General features: G+C 51.0%; 1 protein-coding gene across 11 annotated transcripts in view; it reads left to right on the top strand.

Annotated features, from left to right (window-relative positions):
* CTBP2 (C-terminal binding protein 2) overlaps positions 1-21,419 on the top strand; it is a 156,857-nt gene that overhangs the window by 92,915 nt on the left and 42,523 nt on the right. For 9 of the 11 annotated variants that reach the window (XM_041743242.1, XM_041743247.1, XM_041743241.1 and 6 more), the window contains one exon: positions 16,096-16,255. The exons of 1 other annotated variant lie outside the window; for it this stretch is intronic. In XM_041743242.1, the coding sequence (XP_041599176.1) occupies positions 16,198-16,255 (58 nt within the window). In that variant the 5' untranslated portion in view covers positions 16,096-16,197. Of the gene's footprint in view, positions 1-340; positions 474-16,095; positions 16,256-21,419 lie in introns of those variants that run through there. One more of the 11 variants, XM_041743249.1, reaches the window with a different exon arrangement.

A 21,419-nucleotide genomic window follows, 5' to 3' on the forward strand; every position in this document is an offset into this window, starting at 1 on the left:
CTTTGAAACAAAGTACTCAAATAATTTCAAATGACTTATTTTACGACCTTTGCTTCTGAGTCGAGATAGCAAGCAGTGTGCCGTGATGGTCCGTTCTGTAAATGATGGTCCGTTCTGTAAAAGCAGGAGGCCCGAGTCGCCAGAGCGGCCGCAGCGGACTTGTTTTTTTGTGGACTCCCTTGGCAGGGTTTCGGTGGAGTATAAACATAGCACACGACGCCTTAAAAATAAGTGGCTGCGTGAAATGCTTGTGCGCATCAGCGGCGTGCTGCCACATATGTTCAGATCCTGCACATCGCTCCCTCTTCAGAAGGATGACTCGGATAAGTGGCTTACGGCGGCCAGCACGCCACAGCTCTGGGATTATGTGGACGAGACCCCTGTGCCTTTTGCCCTATAACCAAGGACCCAGGGCCGGGGCAGCGGAGCAGATCACAGGGGGCCGGCCCTGTGGCTCACCTCCAAGGGCCTGGGTAAGCCCCCCTTCTGTCCTGAACCCCATTTCACCCGCAGCAGAGCCAGACCCACACAGGCTCCCAGACGCACCCTTTCCTGGCTCATCAGCCCTCTGGCTCCCGATGAGCCCGGACAGAGGTTGCATCTTCCTCTCTGACCCCTGGTAGTCCCTCCGGATGGTGGGCAGGGCTCACACCATCGTCGGTGCCCTCAGAATGGTGTTCTTAAGGGCATCGGTAGAAATGATGCAGAATACTCTCGTGGATGGTCACCTGGAGGGCCATGCTGGCCTCAGGCAGTGGTGCTTTCAAGGTTGGGAATGACTGTGTAATTGGGGTGGGTCAGGGGTGGCGAGTACTGGATGCAAACTAAATTCCATCTAAGTCCTGTTGGGGTTTTTTGCTTGTTTGGTTGGTGTTTTTTGTTTTTTTTTTTTTAAGATGTTTATTTTGTGAGAGAGAGAATGCATGAGTGGAGGGATGGGGGGAGAGAGAGAGAGAACCCCAAGCAGACTGTGCAGAGCTTGATCCCAGGACCCTGAGATCGCGACCTGAGCCAAAATCAAGAGTCAGACGCTTACCTGACTGAGCCACCCAGGTGCCCCCAAATCCTGTTGTTTCCTGAAGTTAAGTATTTTGTTTCTTCACATATTCTACTACAGTCATCCACGTAGCTGAAACTGAAGTTGAAATTCTCACTTCCTAAATGAGAATGCGCGTCCTTACTCTTTGTGTAACGGCAGCAGATTTTCTCAATAATAAACCCAAACCCTGCAGAATCCTGTAGCAATGTAGCATTTCTACTTATACCTGGACCTTTTTTTTTTTTTTTTTTAAATTCCCCTTTGGGTCAGCAACTGCATAGAACAGTCACTTAACGTATACAGTTGTCTGTGTGTAAGTAATCTCTACACCCAACATGGGGCTCGAACTCACAACCCTGAGATCAAGAGTCGCACGCTCCACCGACCAAGCCGGCCAGGCGCCCCTATAGTATACAGTTTTTAGGCTGGACTGTATAAACCTCCTGCCCTCCCTGGTAATGCAGAAGCTGTTGAAGGATCACAGAAGACCCAACAGATCCGGGGAAATGAGAGTTTGGTTGATCACGGTGTGTGTAAGAATTTGGATGACTTCATTGATCTTTCTGTGCGCATTGTGTGGTTTCGCGTGTTAACAAGGGGATAATTGTGATACACGCTCGCGCTGTGCTGTGCTAACACGTCCATCCTCCTGCTTGGAGGTTAGTAAGGAGAGGGAAAAATTGGCAGGGGAGAGGGTGGGGCTGGTCCTAGCAGGGAAGGACATTCGGCGCACAGCAGGTGTCTCGTAGACACGGTGCCACGTGTGCAAATAAATGCAGGTTCAAGCACGGGGATCGCTTTCCCTGCCAGTGGAAGAAGTTTCTGTATCGCGTCTCTGGGAGTTTCCTTGCGCCTGTATTCCTGAAAGTTGGATACCTCTGGGAAGAATGGAAACAACAGTCCATTCCTGGCTTCCTTCCCGCCTGTTCTGAAGAAAGAGGCTCATTCTTTCAGACGTGCGTGGAGCCGGGCGCCCTGCTCTGCCCGCTGCCGGGGGTTCCGATCAGGTGCTAGCGCGGGCTTTGGGCTCAACAGTCGGGCCGCCTGTAAAGGTCTGTAAACTCTGTAAAGGTCTGTAAACTCTGTATCGGGCCTTAAGGAGCAAGCAGAGCATGAATTCCAGAAGGCCCTCCCGTTGTGCGAGGTTCCCAAGAGCGGCCTGAAACGGGCCCCCAGTGTACGGAAAGCACCAGGCCTGACTCGTGCAGTGGCCGCGGCTTCTCCTGAGCGTGTCCCCGGGGCCCGCCGACAGGAAGGCCGGGCTCCAGCGCCTGACCTATGTCACAGCAATAACAAAGACCAGGCCGGCCTGTCGCCCGAGGCAACAGGATGGGCTTCTCAAGGCGGGATTAAAAGGTAAGTTGGATCGCGGACAAATCAGGCCAACAGGCTTCGGAGGCTGAGGCTTTGTCAACAAATGAACTTGGCTCTATTTTAAGCCATGTTATGTACCAGGACTTCCTGTTTTTCCAAAGAAACCTCTTGTTTTGGTTTTCGTAATGATGGATTTATTGAAACGTTTTGCTATTCGGGGGACCCACGTTGTTTTCCAACCAAAAAGTCAAAACTGGAGATTTTGCGGCCGGAGAGGTGACCCGGCCGCGCAGTGACAACGTTGCTGCCCCGAAGGCTGCTCATTCAGGGCCCGGTGGCCTCGGTGGCCTCGGTGGCCTCGGTGGCCGGGCAGTGAGCGAACAAAGAGCTAATTGCCAGGCAGGGTCCTAGACGGATCTCGTAGCTCAGAGTTCGGCCTCTTGTTGCGAGGGCGGTGGGGGCTGGTCAGAGGACAATTGAAAGGGGCTTTTTGTTGTTTCTCTGGGCTAAGTCGAGCCATGTGTGTCTGTCTTTCTAGGAGCGCGGGTCTGGCCAATCAGGCCCATGTAGATCCCACTCGCTTCCTGCCGACCTTTCGACACCGACAGATGTTTTTTCTTACAAGTGTCGTTAGGGCTCTCTCCACTCGCTGACCTCATCGCGTTTTAGTGAAGCCACTTTCCTACAGTTTTGTTCCTCAAATTCCCTTTACCCCATCCTGAGTTCCCCTCTGAGATTAAGATCACCCAGCCTGCTCTTTCTGCCACCTGCCACCTTCTCTCCTGCCTCTTGGACCTGGCATGGGGAGCTGAGCCCACCTCAGGTCCTGCAGGGCTGGGCTGACCCACAACAGCTGGAGGCACCCTGTGCCCCATGAACCGAGGGAAGCTTTATGGCTTGAAGAAAGTGTAATGGAGGCTCATGAGCCAGGAATGCACCAAACGACCCAACATGTCAGTGTGAGAGCCTTCCAGAACCTGTGGATGTGTGCCATGACCGTAGCTCATCAAATACTGTGGGCCATGGTGTGACTGGGAGGTGGGTCCCCAGTAGGTGACATCATGGCAGCCTGTGTGACCTGGACAAGTCACTGCCCATGGCAGGGGCTGGGAGTGATCATGTGGGAGGTCCTAAGCCCATGAAAGTGTCTGTAGCTGACACCCCTAGTCCAAGAGAGCGGACCACCATTGGAGCCGACATGGTATCTGTTCTGGAGGCTGGAAGATGGTGTTGGTATTTTAGCCTTTCCCTGAAACTGTGACACAGCAAACGCGGCTAGGACACTTGAGCCATAGTCTCCGACCCCTTGGGCCCTGATCTGGGTTTCCTCTGCGTCACTCTTCTGAAACGTCTGGGCCAGGAGTGCCTCCCCTGTTCTGTGATCACCTGGGATGTTGGGGTCTTGCCCAAAGTCAACCAACCAAAGAATACATTTGGCAACTGAGGTGGTGCTGGGTGTGTTCTTTGCAGTGTAGACTGAAAAATTGTTTATAGAATTCAGCAGAGTGGAGCCTGGGGGTGAGCTCCTTCTGTATGTGTTCGGTGACTTCACACCCGAAAGCCCCTAGAACGGTGCCTGTTACACGTGAAGCGAGGGTTTGCTGGTGCTAAAGTAACGAACATCCCAGTCATCCGAGACTATCCTATACTCCGCAGGTTGGCTGTGTGTGTCCCTGGACTCTGTTTTCCTTATGAGTTTACAAACCAGTCTCTTTGTTGCGCTTACTTGCTTACTTACACATGGGTATTGCCTCTGGGGCCTGGCAGGGCGCGTTAGTTGTGGTTCAGGGACCGTGGGCATAGCTAAATGAGATGGAGCTGTCACATTTTCAACCTGGCGTGTGGGGCTCAAGCTGACTTCCAGATTCTTGCCCCAGTAATGCCTCTGCACAGCCCCCGGGTGGGGAGTGCCACGGGGACCCTCAGGGATAAGCAGAAACATGGGCTGGGAGTGACCCAGAGTCATTGAGTCTCACGTTCTTCATCTGCGAAGCCAGCAGTTTGGATTCGGTAACTTCTCAAGTCTCAGAATGTTCCAGAAATGCTGTGGTTCCAAGAAGACGTCAAGGCCCACACAGGCGTGTGTGTTCATGCCCCACGGCGCCACTCCGAGCCTTTTCTGCCCTTTGGGCTCTGGGTGGGCTTGCTGATCTCTCAGAGCTCGCATCTGCTCACGTCGCAGGAATGGGCCGTGTGTTTGCTCTGAAACTCTGTGCAGGCTGCTTTCGTGTTACCTGCTTTCTGTTTTTCTCTCATTAGAAGAGCTCAACTTTCATAGGAGCTGCAGTTCAAGGACCACTTCTAAGATAGGGAGCAAGAGGGCCTGTTTATCCAGTGAAGTGCCGTGGGGAGGGTGGCCGGGGGCTGCATTCTTAACGTGGGGCCTGGCCCCTGAGAAATCTTCTTAATGTCCCCAGATTTATGGGTGTGTGTGGGTCAGAGTGGAGACCCTGGGGTTCCTCAGTTAACTCCGCGTCCGCGTGGGTGTGGATTGCAGCCTGGGGACGTACTGAAGTGTCCGGGGTAAGGGAAAATCACAGCTGGCTTTCTGCTCTCCGGGCCCATCGGCCTTGCTGATGCACAGTGTCGTCTACCCCGGGGTTCACGGCAGCAGGAATATCACCGACCTCGGGTCAGCGTGGGCGACTGAGGACTTGCAGCATTTTGGTGGCTTTCTGTAGTGTTCCCTGTCTTGGAGGTCATGGAAACTTTGTGCCAGTGCAGCACAAGGGTATCCTTGTTTTTTTTTTTTTTTTTATCTTTTCTGTTGAACTATCGGATCAGTGACTGTAACGTGTTCAAAGCAGATTTGGGGAGCAGGGCACAGTTTAAAGGGAAGGCTAGATAGCATTTTTCTCTTTGTGTCTCTCCCTGAAAACACATGTCTCTGTCTTTCAGGAGGCAATGGTGGGATTTTGGGGAGGGGATGGACTGGTTGGCCGGCGTAGCAGCCACTGCGGCCCAGCACCTGGGCAGGTTTGTGTTGGTTGAGTTTATGGACACACGGCTGGACTCCTGTTGACTTGGCATTGGTGTTGTGTAATAAAGCCAGGATTGTTGACAAATTGCACCCCTAGGGGCCACCACCCCTTCACCATGGCCGGGACCCCCGCCAAGGTAGTCCTGAGCTTCCCCGAGCATCACTGGTGCAAGATCCTAGAGGATTTCTTGGGGCGGCTATCCCCAACATCATCAGTGTGCTAGTACCACCGACCCAGTGCTTGAACAACAGAAGTGTGTGGTCTCGTGGCTCTGGAGGCCAGAAGTCTGAGAGCGGGATGTCAGCGGGGTTGGTTTCTTCTGTGGGCTGGAAGGAAAGGCCTCTTCCAGGCCTCTCGTCTTGGCTTATACATGGTCATCTCCTCCTCGTGTCCTCACACGTGGCCCCTGTGTCCAAATTTTTCCTTCTTAGAAGGACCTCAGTCCTATTGGACTAGGGGCCACCCTAATGACCCTAGTTTAACTTGATTACCTCTCTGAAGACCGTACCTCACCACATTCAGAGGTACTGGGGCTTCTGACTTGAATGTCGTTTTTTGTTGGTGGGGAGGATCCAGAACTCAGTGCGATAACAAAGCACTCACACCTGATGTGACTGTGAGCAGTTAGCTGAGAATGTGTGTTGAGCTGAGCTCTGGGGTGTTCCGATTCGGACAACAGGGACCATAAGGCAGTTTGGGTCACAAAGGTGGGCGTCCAAGAAACTGCCTTCCCCTAGAATGACATCTTGTGCCATCTGTGCATGTTGTCCGTCTGGGGACATAAATACTCTGTCCAAATAATCCTACCTTCTCCGGGCCTCCCTTCCCCTGTCTGCTCTTTGTCTGGCAGGGGCTCCAAAGTGTACAGCATCCCCGTACATTAGCTCCAAGCGGATCTTTAAACGGCGATCACCTTGTCAAGAGTTCTTAATAGGATTTCATGTAAAATTAGGATCTGGGGGCATTAGCACATGGTGAGCTGTAATAATCTAAACAGGTGATTGTATTCATGGGAACCATCCCATGTTTGCCCTGTTTGTGAAGCATCCAGGTCATTATGACAAGGATTCACACCTCTGGAACATTCTCATGGGGCATGTTGCAGCCTCCTCCCCTATTCCAGCAACCTCTCCACACTAAGGTATATTTTATCCATAGTTTCCAACACTCTGGGCTACAATAAATGTAAAAATGGTGTTGTTTACCCACCAAAGAATTAGAGAACAAAACTGGGGGCCCCTGTAACACCAGGGAAATAATTCAGGAAGACCATTTAACTCTAGGAATACCCTAAAACAGAAAAAAGGAGTGCTCCCGTGGCTCCCTTCTTGAATTTGATCAGCAGAGATGAATCTGTGTGAAGTAGAAGTGTCATCCGCTTCTCCTCCGACTGCCATCCTGGCTTCCCTCCTTTGGTTGAAGTCATGGATACTAAGCCTGCCCCCCTGCCCACCCCCATTTCTGGTACCCACCCCCATCCTCTGTATTAAAACTGAGTCAGGGGATCTCTGGGTGGCTCAGCGGTTTAGCACCTGCCTTCGGCCCAAGGTGTGATCCTGGAGTCCCAGGATCAAGTCCCTCATTGGGCTCCCTGCATGGAGCCTGCTTCTCCTCTGCCTGTGTCTCTACCTCTCTCTCTCTCTCTGTGTCTCTCATGAATAAATAAAATCTTAAAAAAAAATAAATAAACCAGGTCAGACAAAACAAATAGCGGCACAAGCTGTTTTATTTCATGTTGTTAAATAGCTACATCTGAGATGAAGATTTTCCTTTCTGTGACTCGGGTTGGAAAGATAAGGTCTGGGAAGAACAGCTTTGCAGACAAAAGACTTTCTGGAGTTGGGGGATGTCTGGTTCCTGCTCAACACTTAACTCTGTCGCCTGAGGTTACAGATGCCTCCACAGCTCCACCGCGGTGGCTGTTCTTGTAGAGAGATTTGGGTATTTGTAAAGCTCCAGATGTGGAATATCTGTCGTCATAAAACAAACTTATTACTCGGTTCCCGAGGTCTGGGTTGACTTTGCTGATGTCTGCCTTTGTGTAAGCAACACCTCATATGAAATAAAGGACGGGCCACCCCCAGTGGCCACTCGGAACGCTCCTGTCCCACGATGTGCCTGCTGGTGATGCCCTGACGTGGTGGCTCCTCCAACGTGGGCAGCTGTGGGCTGAGTTGTGTGATGGGGCCTTCCCCGGGCGTGGTCCCTCCCGGCTGGGCTGGGCTGCAGGTTGCTTGGGAGTGTATCTGGTTTGTTCCTCAACTGGCCACTGTACCCCATCCGGCCCCAAACTTGAGAGGCTCGGTTTCCCTGCTCCTTTAGGCAGATGGGCAGGTTCAGAGTGAACTCTTCCAGCTGTTTCTTAGAGATCGTCTTTCTAGACACTAGCCTTTGAAAACCAAACAAAGGGACTCAGCCATCCATCGTTTACATTGGGATAACCTTATCTCCAACAGACCAACTTGAATCCCCTCCCCTGCCAGCGTTGGACCTGGTGGGCCATCGGGTGGTCGTCTACCCCCAACCTGGGCAATACAGAGGATCCTGTTCCAAATCTCTGTGTTTTGGAATGTGGTGGCGAGGGACTTCCATCAGATGCAGAGAGAAAAGAGAGACTCTTAGGATGCTTCCTGGGGAAGGCGGAGTTGGGGGTGAGGTGGGGTACTCAGGCGTCCTGGTGTGGTGATCTTCAAAGACCTGCCCTGCCAAGTCAGGCCAAGAGTCAGCTGTGCTGCCCAGCGGCATCCTGTTGCTATGGCAACCCGGGCTCTGAAATGGGGCTGGGAGAGGATGCTGGTCTTAAGGAGCTGTGGAGATGGGATGAGGCATGTGCGTCACCCCTACTCCAGCGTCGATGGACAGACCAGTCCCCCTCTCAACCTGAACTATCTGGGTGCCCACAGGTGTGGAGAAGGGAGCTTAGAACGCAGCGATCAGGAAAGACTGAGGTCAGCTCTCCCTCTGCTGGGTCATTTAAGGGGTCCAGGGAGAAGTGCCCTGGCTCCAGGCCACTGCTTGCTGGTCAGAATTTATTCCCAAATATGGTTGGGAAAAGTCACTTTTCACCTCCTCTCTGTTAATGTCTCCTGTAAAGATGGTGTATCCTGAGGTCATCTGTTTCACAACACACTGCTGGGGGTCAAGGAGAGTTGCACAATTACCAATTAGCCAGGTGGAGATGGTGCTGCACCCCGTGGTGGAAACCCTGACGCGCCTTCGCTCTGTATCCGTCTCCTCTTTCCTCTCCTTAGAAACTATATCCCTGCCAAGTTGTTTTCATTTTTCATCACTATGGCTCATTCCTCACTGATGTGTCTTTAAACAAGAAGCATGGGCGTAATGGAAAATCATCCTTCAGGGTGGCCATTCCCTTCCTGATCAGGGAGCCTCCTGCTCTCTGACCCACCTCCTTGACTTACCCAGCTCTGAGAGGGGCAAACCTCAGCTGCCAGCCCAGGCCTCAGGTGACGGGGTGCCTGCCTGGGTTCCCTTTCACCCCTGCTGGTCATGGTCCTAAATCTGAAACCATCTGAGGTTTTAAGGGTGATTGGAGATGTCGGTGGAGACTGACGGAAGGTGCGGTGTGCCATCCTGAAATCCATTCAGGCCTTTCCTTCTGGAGGGTTCTTGTAGAGTCCACGGGATTGAAATGAACTAGGCGAGTGTCTGCGCAGTGGCTGAGGGCTCTGTGGCCTGGGAAGGCCACGCCGGGCGTGCAGTGCCCTCTGCTGGCCAAAGGGCCCCATCGCTGGGCGCCAGGCCTGCTGGAAAGGCTTAGGACCCATGAGGTTGGCCCCACACCAGTGGTTTCCTACCAGCTCTGCAAAGGAGCCAAGACTGCAGAGAGCCCGTCCTCCTCACCCACGGATTCCAGACTGTACGGTGTCGAGAGACGCAGGCTGGAATCTTCAGGTGAGCAGCAAAACTTGTGTCCCGTAAGGAAGGCCGACGCTCCCAGGAGGGCAGCTGAGGATTCAGGGTCTCCTGGTGGCAAGAAATCAAGAGGCAGAGGTCTTCAAAATCTCACATTGATTTTTTTCAGAATTCAAGATCTTGTCATTTGCCAACTGGTTGCTAAAAAAAAATTGTCCTTATTAGACATGCAAATACTAATGCAATTCATAAAAGGTTAGAATAAGCAAAGAAATCCAAACTGCCTTTAAAGTGTTAAATCTTTACTCCATCTCCATCCTGTTCCTCCCCCACCCCACCCTCCATTCCATAGGCCATTTTAAAGTTTATTTTTAAGTAAGCTCTACACCCATCGTGGGGCTCGAACTCAAAACCCCATGATCAAGAGTCACATGCTTCTTTGGGTGAGCCAGCTTGGCGCCCCTCCGTAGGCTATTTTTAAGTTTAGCACAGCATTTGCTTACAGTCTCAGCGATCCCCTGGTGGCTCCTGCCTTGGCTGACCTCCAGGTCCAAGCCTTGGTGGCCGTTAGTTATGGATGCTTTTACCCTGCACTGAACCACGACAGGTGCACACGGATGCGCCGTCTTATCACAGGCTGCAGACTGCACCCTCAGGTGACCTTTGGGACGCTGCAGTGGCCACCCCAAAAGCCTCACCATGGCCACAGCCTCTCTGCAGGCCTTTCGTGAGAATTCCGACCGTTCTGGATGCTTCCTCCGTATGGTGTTCACTTTTGCTCGCTCGGATGCACACCTTCTACAGTAATTCCTTGCATTCAGTATGTAACAGAAGAGGAGTTACCTGGTCCCATTGAACTTCCTCTGTCCGCAGAGAACGTGAGGCTGCTCCTCCCTTCATCCTGTCCAGGCAGACTTGTCAGCTCCAGATCCAAATTGTCATGCCAAAGGAGGGAAGGGTCAGAAAACTGAGAAAGAAAAAAAAAAATTAGTGTTCCTACAGTTCTCGGTGTCAACACCATGGGGATAAAAGGTGATTTTTTTTTACGTTTCTTAATTTAAGGGAAAATTTGTTTATTCGCCTTTATCTTTTTTGTTCTGTTTGCTTTTGTTTCTAAAAACCATTGTATTATAAAAGTGAAGGTATTAATTTTTGAAGCATACTTGTAAGTCGAGTGCTCTAAAAATATGTGGAAAATTCTGAACATGGGAAGTCTCCTTTTCTTCAGCCTGGGGAAACCAACGCTTAATTTTCATTATGACACAAAACAACCAATTAGGAAAATCATGAATCGATGCTTTTCAAACTCTGTTCTTGGTGATAGTTGTTAGCAAGTGAAAACATTGAGAATTCTTGAGTCTTGTATTTAACACCCGGAAATGTATTTTCACGTGCTAACAACCCTACACCAGGCAGAAGGGCTCACGCGGCACCGTTGGCCAAGGAGTTGGTCTTAGCACAAGTGTGGCTTTGACATGTGCTCCCTCCTGGTGGCATCTTCCACCCATGCAGGACTCCCTCCCTGGCACTGAGCTACCTCATGCTACAAGACTTGCTTTCTCGGTTTGTGACCTTCCAGTCTCTTTACTCTTCATCTCTCTCCCTCCCTCAGAGCCACAGATAATTATTTTGCATAGAACTCCAGGCCCATAGTTTCTTAGCCTCCCCTCCAAACGGTAGAAAGCTCTGAAAACTTTTAATTCTTTGGTAACCCATTTGGCAGCAGGTGTTGACCTGGCCTGAATGGTTGAGGGTAATTTTTGCATCTTGTATGTTTATCCAGTTGGGTGTGTTACTGTTCCTGGTGCAGAAATTTGAGTGATTGACCTGGGGGTCCACCATAATATGATGTAAGTCCTGTATTGTGTCTTTAAAACCCAAATGCATCTGACTTCTGAAGCTTGCGTGGCCCCTGGGTGCTGGAAAAGAAGTGTAGTGGACCTGTGCTAATGGCACCTGAAGCTATCCATGCACATCTGTCCGGTGATCACAGGGTGGCGCCCATGGAACTGATGGAGGGCACATGACCAGGGTGTGGCCTTGTCATCCACGGGTTGGGCTGCTGCTGGGAGTTCCCTGGAGAAAAATGAGCAGCCTTGCCAAATAGTGTAGGGTCCTGCTGGTTACATCTGGGGCATGGGGTGGGCGTTGTGGGGCTGGGAATCACCTGTACACCATATTATATGCCACTTGAGGTCTGAACCTGGGTTTCCCCTTTCAAAAAAAAAAAAAAAACCTAAATATGCCCCAAAGCTTCTGAGGAAAAATCAAGGAGCAACTGTAGCTTTGAGACCATTACAAAATTGACTTCAGTAAGCCTTTTTCCCCCCACAATCAATCTTCCCCCAAAGCCTCATTTTCTTCCCTCAAAAAAGTTTTAATAATTTGTAGTTAACTGTGGGATCATGTCAACCATTTACCAAAGGCTAAGCCAGTTTTTTTTTTTAACCCATTGATCCCTGACCCCTGTAGAACATTTCTTCTGATAGACTTGATCAAACAAACCCCAGATCTCCTATTAAGGGGATTCTCTCCAGCTCTCTTCCCAGGAAAGGAACCTATTGTTCTTGTTTGGCTTCTGAAAATGCTTGAACAGGTCATTTTGTGATAGCCTCAAGACCAGTGACTCTTGGGTCTCAATGAAGAATGAGAGAGAGATGGGATCCCTGGGTGGCACAGCGGTTTAGCGCCTGCCTTTGGCCCAGGGCGTGATCCTGGAGACCCGGGATCAAATCCCACGTCGGGCTGCCGGTGCATGGAGCCTGCTTCTCCCTCTGCCTGTGTCTCTGCCTCTCTCTCTCTCTCTCTGTGTGACTATCATAAATAAATAAAAATTGAAAAAAAATTAAAAAAAAAATGAGAGAGAGATTTCCGGGCAGTTGTTCTTGGTGGGCCAGCATTGCCAAGGCCCTAGTTAAATACGCTGACCTTGCCCATATGCTGGATGCCACACCCTCCCTCAGAGTCTTCGCATACGCCAGCAGGTGCTCCTCCCTGTTGCCTTGGCCTCCCCTGCTGCTCTGTTGGGTCACTCACAGGTTTGTTGAACAAGACTATGGACACATCATTAGAGACTTGTAGGATGGGGCGAAGGAGACCTGAGGAGTGGTGCCATTCCCTTAGGATCCCAGGCTCGGAAAGGTGGGAGCCTTTGTCGTACCCACGCTGCCAGGTCTATGGGGGCCTTTTCTCCTTGTACTGGATCATCTTGACCTCGCATACTGAGTATCTAGCCCCCTTGTGGGCACAACGTGCAATATATGGAAGAGGGCACAACAGTGCAATATATGGAGGACTCCAAGGGTTCGTTCAGAATTTGGCAGCACTGGCTTATGGTCATATGAATTCGTCAGCACATCCTAAAACTTGGTGTCTCTTTATCAACACAGTGTTTAAGTAGATTTCCTTAAGAAGACTTTTCACGTGGAAAGACCTCAATTACTTGGGGTGAGTTCTTTCATCTGCCTAATGTTTATGAAGACTAGGAATTAGAATAAACTATGAGGGCATTTTTTTTTTAAACTTGTGATTTTTACAAATGTAAATGAGAAAGGACTGAGGGTTTCTGTGCGTTGTGGAGTCTTGGTCCTGGCAGGTGGGCTGCTAATGGTCATATTTAGCAAAGTCAGTCCATCCAGATTTCAGACCTCACTGGAGGAGGAGAAGGACCCATTTCTCTCGTACTTCCTTTTGGGTGTGTGTTTTGTGTTTGATATACAAGTGAGTGGTCATAAAATGCAGTGGTTGTCCTGTGTGCTGCCCTTTTAAATCTCAGTTTTCTCTTGGAAACCCACGTTGAGACCTCCCACCCTCACGGCTGCTTTCTGGTGCTGACAAGAATCTACGGATCTCATGCAGACATCTTTCCCCTTCTGCAGTGAGCTAGATTCCTTGACCCCAAACCTTTCAGCCCTGGATCACCCCTCACCTCAAGCTAACTAAAGGTCAGGTAGGTCTTTCTGTGGTTTGCCCCACGATTTTAGGATCTCCCCTTTGGAGGAGAAGATGGTGGTAGTTTTCTTGTAAGGTTTGGCACTGGTGACCCTACTTCTGAAAAGACCTGTTTTGCCCTCTGACCTTTCTTGAATTCCACTGAGGTCATCCTCCGGGCCTCTGAGCCAGAGGGAAAGGTATCCACATAAAAACATCCTTTTTTTTTTTTTTTTAAATAATTATAAACATGGAGCCTGCTTACCCTTGGTCATTTGCAAGTAGGTTCTAGAATTCTCCTCCCTCGTGTGACACCACAACCATGGTTTGAAGTTGTATGCTTTGCGCCAAAGAGGGACAGTGGGACACAGTCCCCCCCTCCTTTTCCTTCCCTATGTGTACCTTCATTTGTTGTTAAACACTTGACTGGATAGTGTCAAGCGATGATAGTGGTGATAAATTCGGTGGTGGAGAAGGGCCTGATTGTGAGTGGAGGCTGGTATAAGGCAAAGGGGGATGGGGCTGGCTTTCTGAGCAGGTGCTGCCCAGGGACCCCAGGGCCGGCGCAGAGGGTACGGGGTGCTGGCCTGGACACCAGCCAGAGACCGGAGCTCACAGCTCCGCTCGGAGGAGGGCCTGTCCCTGTCATCGGGAAGAGGGTTATGCTAATTAAGTCTTCATAAATAGCTTGCTCCCCGGGAGAGCCAGGGAGGAAACTGTGACATTTCATACATTTTTGCTTCAAAAGAGATACTGGGAGGAAGGGGATGGAGCTTGGAGAGTCAGTGGTCACTGCCACTGGTCCCGGCCAGCCTCTGCCTGGTGGTGGCCTGGTGAGCCTGGATTCACTGGTGACGAGGGAGGTGCCGCAGCCGGAAGGGCCAGCATAGGGGTCTGCTCCCTGCACCCCCCAGCCTAAAAAATACCCAGACACAGGAGTCCGTTGCCCGTTTTCTTCTTCTTCTTTTAAATAATAGGACGCATACTATTTGTGTAAGCCAATGCCTGATCTTTCCCTTGATTGCATAATCGAGATTCTGCTTATCAATTTTTCAGGACGCCATCTAATTATACAAATTAAAATTCAAAGGGAAGCAAAAAGAATGATTAGGCCTCACTTGGGGGATTGGAGGAGGAGGGTGTGAAAGCCGGCTTGCCTCGGATGATAATGCTGTCATTTTTCATCTCTAAGGCACTTTACAAATATTAACTAATTAATTCTCTCACCCCTCGGCTACCATGAGGTTCTGACTTCACGCCAGCGTGGAGAAGGACCACGCTGCTGCTTGACGATCAGACCTCAGGACCCAAGCAGATGGAAATTTGCCAGCTGAGCTCTGGGGTCCGAGGCTGCCCCGTGGGGGTCTCACGGGCACCAGCCCTGGCATCCACCTGGCTGCCCCTCTGTCTGGGACTCTGGTCTCCGCTAAGAACCCCCTTCTCTCCTTGCTGTTGCTGCCTTTCCTAAAGCCCAGCAAAAGCAGGGTGTTTTATGATGCATCGGTCACGTCTGCGCCGGGGACCTCCCACATGTTGACCCGCATGGTTTAGGATGGCCTTCACCTCCTCCCTAGTCTGGTGTCATCAGATCTCAGGTTTGGGGAACTCTCCGGGTTGGGAAAGGGCTTAGTATCTCTGGGATGTTGTGTTAATTATTTATGTGATTGGAAATTGTGCTTTTTTTTTTTTTTTTTTCCCTAGCTCTTTTTAAAAAAAATCGTGTAATTATTGCCATAAATCTTTGGGGTGCGCCTCATTGCTGGGAAATTAGCCATTAAGTACCAGGAAGTCTGGCTTCTCCTAGTCAGACTTGCATTCTGACCTTTGATAAAGTAACTCCCAGCGTTTTTGCATAATTGATGACCATACGTAATAATCCTCATGATTAACCCTGGAGCCTCACTTTTGCCTCCTATCCCCCCTCATTTGCTGGGCAACTAAGGGCAACTTTTCCCGTGTGTGCATGTGTTGTTACAATAAGACGGCAGCAATGAGTCAGAGCTCGGACGTTGTGGGGTGCAGAGAGCGACTTGTGGCTTCAGCGGGCACATTGGATGAGCAGGAAGGTGGGGGTCAGAGCTCCCAAAACACCCCCTCCCGAAGCCGCCCTCCACAAACGAGCTGGGCAGCAGCCCCCCGCTCCTCAGGTGGCACGTGGCTCTCCCTCCCGAGAGTCCCGCAGCCCCCAGCCCAAGTGGGAGCCACTCGTCTTCTGCCTCGTTTCTGCCTGCAACGCTGTGGGCGCACTGGGACGGGCACGGTCGCCGCTCCCCGGTGTCTAGGCCAGCAGCCTGGACCCTGCCGTCACCGGTGCCATCTGTGGCTCCCTCCAGATGCCAAGGGGGCCCTGGAGGATGGCAGTGGACACCCTTGGCTTCAGTGGTTAGGTGGTGTGTGGCTTCCTGCCCCGTTCTCCTGTGGTGGGGTCCTGGGCATATGTGGTGCTGAGCAGCGCTCTGGCTCGTTCCCCCCAAAGGGGCCCTTGGGAGTTTTGTGAACTGCCTGCCCGATGAAAGGCCTCCAGAGAACCTGTCCTGTGGCCATGGGCCTGGGCCCTACCCCCTGATGGTCCGGGTCGTCTGGAGTCTGCCCCCCTGTGTTGGCAGAAGCGGGCAGGCCCAGCTGGCCCCGTAGCGTGGTCGCTGGCCTTGGAGTACAAATCACTAACAATTCAGGTTGTTGGCAATTGGTGTTTACAAAAAGCCAAGAGCTCTAGATGCTGCTGTTTACTGTTTTCAGAAACAAATAACAACTGTCTTGTGCGTACGTTCCCTTGAGACAGGGCGGGAGCCTGGCCTACTGGACTCCAGCAACCTCCGCGTCCCATGTTGGAGGGAGGAGAGAGCCCGCGCTGGTGGCAGGTCCCCTAGTAGGAAGTGGCAGTAAAGTCCTGCATGACCTGTTGTCCTGTGCCCGCAGGGTGTCCAGAGAGTAAGGATTCTTTTCTCCTTGTTTCAGGGTTCATAGTGGCGTAATGCCCGCAGACTCCTGCGCGTTCCCCTAAGTTCTTAGAGGACCGCTTTGCCTTTTGAATCAGAGAGTTGCAAAGTTCGATAAAGAATGGCCCTTGTGGATAAGCACAAAGTCAAGCGACAGCGATTGGACAGAATTTGTGAAGGTAAGAGCCAGCGTCATTGGCGGGTTTGTGACCAAAGGCGCGTAGTCCTGCCCTGGAACCCTCGCCCCGCTCACCGCTGACCCCCGCGGGGGGATCTGGTTCCCTGTTCAGACCGAAGCCCCCCGGCCCGAGCACCCCCTGCGCGTGTCCTGGGCCGCGTGGTCGGTCGACCTGACCCGCGTGCAGGGCTGCCCGGCTCCCAGGGTGTAGGGGTGGGGCTAGGACAGCTGGGGAGGGGGTGGCCCTCGGTCTGTTTGTTGCGCACACCCTAGGGTCACCCCTGCGTACGGAGGACACTGGATAACAGGGTCATCTTTTTTCACTTCTCTGAGGTTTCCGGACTTTTATCTGTTTCTGATTAAGATATTTACAGTGATGAATTCCAAGATATTCCTGAAGAGCCCAGCATTGCCCCCTCATTATGTGTTCACATCCCTGGTATCTTTGAAAATGTCTGGAAGTGTTTTATTCATGAAAGGAAAAATAAACATAATTAAAATCTAATGGAAACCTGGGGACGAACCTCTGAGATGTTGATTAAACACCATCCCCTCCTAATTAGGGAGCGGCGAGAAATCCAGAGCGCGGCTCTGGGCCTGGGGTTGAGTGCTCTTGCCAGCCACGTCCGCACTGCCTGGTTCCTGGTGACCTGGCCGTGGGGTCTGTCACTGGGGGTCACGGAGGGGAGCCTCGCAGGCAGGGTGGTCACAGCTCCCCCGCCCCACCCCGCATGTGCTCACACCCTCCTGGGCCTACCTGCTGCCCACGTGGACTGGATTGTCCTGAAGGCAGATGTGGCTCAAGCCACATGGGGTGGAGGCATCAAAGACGTGTTGTTCCGTGTCACCGTAGGCCTGGCGAGCGCTCTGTGATCCGAGAGTGTAGCAGTACTCACTGTCCCCCCTACATCCCTGGGGTTCTGCAGCTGTGTAGAGGGTCTGGGATTTAAAAGTTTGGTTTGGTTTTGATAAACATGACAAAGTTCTCAAACCTACAGAAAGCTCGGTGGACTTTCTGATGGACACTGATATGCAACTTCATTTACCAGCTGGTAACATTGGCTGTCACTTGCTTTCTTTTTTATTGATGTTCCAATAGAGATACGTGTGTGTGCACATGTATGTGTGAATGGATGGGTGGACTTTCCAGAACCATCTAAAGGTTGTAGATGCAACAGTTCCTCCTAAGTACCTATGGCATGTGTCCCCTGTGAGGACCTCTCCTGATGTAAACACGGTGCCATAACCACCCCCCGACGCAGGGAGCTGACCCTCCCCGCGTGTCCTCTAATACAGACTGCATGGTCTCCCTTGCTTCCGCTCATCTGTTTCCAGCTGCTTGGTTTGTGCAGAAATGAATCAAGGGACACATTTAGTTGTCCTGTCTCCTTGGTCTCTCCTTCATCTAAAATTTTTGTCATGGTCCTTTTGACGTTCAAAAGCATTGGTGGTCCTTGAAAGAGCCCAGGCCACCTGGTTGGAAGTATCCCACAATCTGGGTTTACCCGATCAGGTGGGGATTTATGGAATTTACTTCTGACCTCTGGTGGCAGGGTGTTTCGTTTAAGGTTTCAGGGGCCCCTGCTTGAAAAACTAGTGCATCAACTTTCTGGGGTTGGTGTCCAGAATGCCTGTGGTGCTGATTCTGCCCCCCCTCCACCTCCCTGGAATCCAGGATCCCCATGTGTTTCTGGACGTCCCACATCAGAGACGTGATCGGGACTGGAAAGCCCGTGGCCTTTCCCCTCTGTGTTTTAGAGCTGTCACAGGGGCAAAACCATTGATGGCTCTTTCAGGCCCTCTCCCGCGCATGGCTCACCACCCTCCCACCCACTCTTTATGACGGGAATTTCAGTATCTGCTTCACCCGTGAACGGCATTCCTGAGATGGTCGCAGGTACAGTTTTTTTTAAATTTCTCAATAGGCGCCATCAAGATAGACGTGGGAAATTCGGTGGCTCGGATGTTACTTGCAAAATCCACGATCCCAAATAATTCGCTTGCTGTCCCGTCCAGTCTAACAGCTGTTCCAAGGTGCTTCATTGGTGGCCCTCGAGTTTATACACCGAGTTAGCATCGTTCATGGGCCAGGACAGGTGGTGCCCATTTTGCAGCTGCTTACCAGCAAGGCACAACGCGGGCAGTATGTGTGTCCATGGACCCGGGCGGACTCCTGTTCCTTACTTGGCCTTTCCCTCCAGTGAGCTCCATGGAATCCGTTCTTTCTCCGTCTTGAAGTCCTCCTGCATCTGCATCCCTGGCTTCGGACTGTCCCCAGTATCTTTTCTGTAAACTTGAACTAATTGCTCTTTAATATTCTTCCTGAAACTCCAGCGAGCCCAGCAGACTGTTGTCTCCTTCCCACTGCCAGTGCTTCCCCCCGCCCTCCCCCAGGACTTCCTATAGCCCATTGTTTTTGATTTTTATGATTAAAAGCATGAACGCTGCCTTGTTCTGTTGTAGCCGCTCTGGGATCAGAGGAGCTTTGTCATCTTGGCTCTTGTTCTCTGGGAGCAAACCTCCTCCAGACTGCTGTCCTCCCGCCTACCTCACAACCCCAGCACAGCCCCTGGCGGTGGGATCTCATGCCGGGTAGGCCCTCCTGGGCCCCACTCCTTCTCCCTCCCTCCCTCCCTCTCTCTCTCTCTCTCTCTCTCTCTTTTTTTTTTTAAGATTTTATTTACCCATTCATGAGAGAGACAGAGAGGGGGGCAGAGACATAAGCAGGCTCCATGCAGGGAGCCCGATGTGGGACTCAATCCCAGGTCTCCAGGATCACACCCCGAGCTAAAGGCGGTGCTAAACTGATGAGCCACCCGGGCTGCGCACCCCCCCCACCCCCACCCCCTTAATGAACACTTTTGCTCCAGCCTAGCCAGTCTGGTGGGATCTGAGCACCATCCCGGCCCAGATACTGCTGCTTCCAGAATTCCTGCCTGCCCTCCAAGGCAGCCTCTTCCCCCTGGAAACATCAAGGTCTCCTCCTGAGCCCCAGTTCCCTGTGGCCACTCCTGGCCACTCTCCCCTTTGTGGCTCCCTAGTTAAAGCCCGGGTGGAGGAAAGAATCTGACTCCGGCGCATCTTTGCAATCCTCTCCCCCACCCCCTCCAAGGGATGTTTCTGCCGCGATTGAAGCACAGTGCAGAGCATAGCTTTGCTTCTCACCAGCCAGTCTTTGGGACTTCATCCAAATCAGTTGGAATAATGGTCTTTCAAGCTGACTTAAAAGCCAGATTTTAATTTTTCTTTCTAAAGCACTATTTTGATATTTTTAATTTGCTCTCTGCTCTTTCTGATGCCTGTTATCCAACAGTCCTAGAGTGCTGTTGGGTAAGAATTCTCATGGAGCAGGGACTGGTCAGGGCCAGGCTGCCATCTCCTCTTTTTGGTGTGTAATTTAGGTCTTGGTTTCCCACTCTGTTAAGTTTGCTGGCATAATTGATCTATCGCATCTGCAAGTTGCACCGTCAGAGCCTCACTGTGTTCCTGCAGCACGGCCAAGCTGGTGTGATTTGCCCCAGACATCTGTTGGTCAGAGAAGAGGGCTTACTGTCGCTCAGCATTGCCAATAGTAACCCGGAAAAGCATTCTCTGGAAAGGATTTTCTGGGTTTGTAGAAGGGTAATATGCCAGAATGACTTTGCTGATGACTTTTGTGAGAACATCTTATTGTGGGTTATGGTGGAATAAATCAGTAAACACCGTCCTTTTCTGTGGCTGTGGAGAATGTAATTTGGAAAAAGTAGATATTTCATTTTACTTTATTTTGTTGGAACGTCTTATACACGTGGAAAAATGGTCGTGGCGATTGCATCAGTTGAGCTGTGATTAGTGCCCCTTTATAACATAAGTTGGGAGAGGACTTTCCCTTTCCTCTGCAGGAGAAAAATAAATGATGTAAACCTCCTTTTAAATAAACAGTCCTATTCGATGTTTCTTGCCTCGAGGATGTTCTCATGAGCACAGAGGGTAGGAGGAGGTGAGAAGGTCGGCTGGATAAACGGACTCGGGGAAAGTAGAGACCAACTGATGAGTAGTCAGTTGATCTTGAACCCGAGTAGTTATAAATTCTGGGAATCTTTCTGTGTCCACTTTGTCACCAAGGACGAGTCAGAAAATGCTGCAGGGACGAGGTAAAAGACCTTCCTCTAGTTGCATTCTGCACTTCTCAGTGGTTTGAGCGGGACACGGTTAGAGGACATTTATTTCAGTACATCATTCCCCTGAGAAAGATTATTCATGGTCCTGGTATGTTCCAGAAGCAAAGATGTCTCCGAGCCTTCAGGTTTTCTGGATGGCTGAGGTGGTGGATTCATTGGGGCAACTGGGAGCTCTTCCCTCATAGCAGCCTTCATTGCCTGGCTCACACCCACTGGAGCCCATGGAGCAGGGTAGAGAGTAGTCGGCGGACTCGGGCCAGAATCACTTTGTCGTTTATTCGTGTGCTGTTCTCTTTTACCTGTTTTTGTCTCAAAAGCGCTTACGGCACTTTATACAGGAAACATGTTGAAGTTGGCCATCTCTAGGTAGCCCACAATCATTTCTAATAAATATCCTTAAATAGCCCCAAAATGTGGATTTTTAAAAAGGGGACTCATAATGTTGCTATACATTATAATTATATGTTTGGATCAGGCAATTATGCATATTTCCAGTAATTATGTGATTAGCAATAATTACATTAGCTATGTAAATATACAATAGTCAGCTAGACACAACTTTAGACTCTAGGCATAAACGAACATTCGGCAACAATGTGCTTGTGTAAAGGATCAGTAAAGGTAGGGAGCATGGTCAAGTTGACGCTTAATGGAAGTTATTTGCAAGGGCTGAAAATCGACATTTCCCCTCCTCTGGTCGTGGCTCCTCCCCTGGGGTGGTCCCCACTGTCTTGTCAGCTAGGGATTGGGTTCACAGAATTGCCCATATGCAGTCAGGCCCTCACTCTCTGCAGAGGAGAATCAGGTTAAATGTTTTATTCTCTATTGCTACTCATCTGTAAAATGCAGACTTCAGCTTCTCTTTGCACTTGTCGTTTCACTGAACGGCCTCCAACTGCAGCTGGCAATTTCTGTTAACTCCCCGTGTTTCTAAGAGCAGCGTGTCAGGGCTGCCCGTCTCCACCTGGGGCTCCAGGGGGTGGGGTGTGGGCGTGCTCAGCCAGC

The sequence above is a fragment of the Vulpes lagopus genome, chromosome 2 (genome assembly GCF_018345385.1).
Source record: "Vulpes lagopus strain Blue_001 chromosome 2, ASM1834538v1, whole genome shotgun sequence".
Taxonomy (NCBI): Eukaryota; Metazoa; Chordata; class Mammalia; order Carnivora; family Canidae; genus Vulpes; species Vulpes lagopus.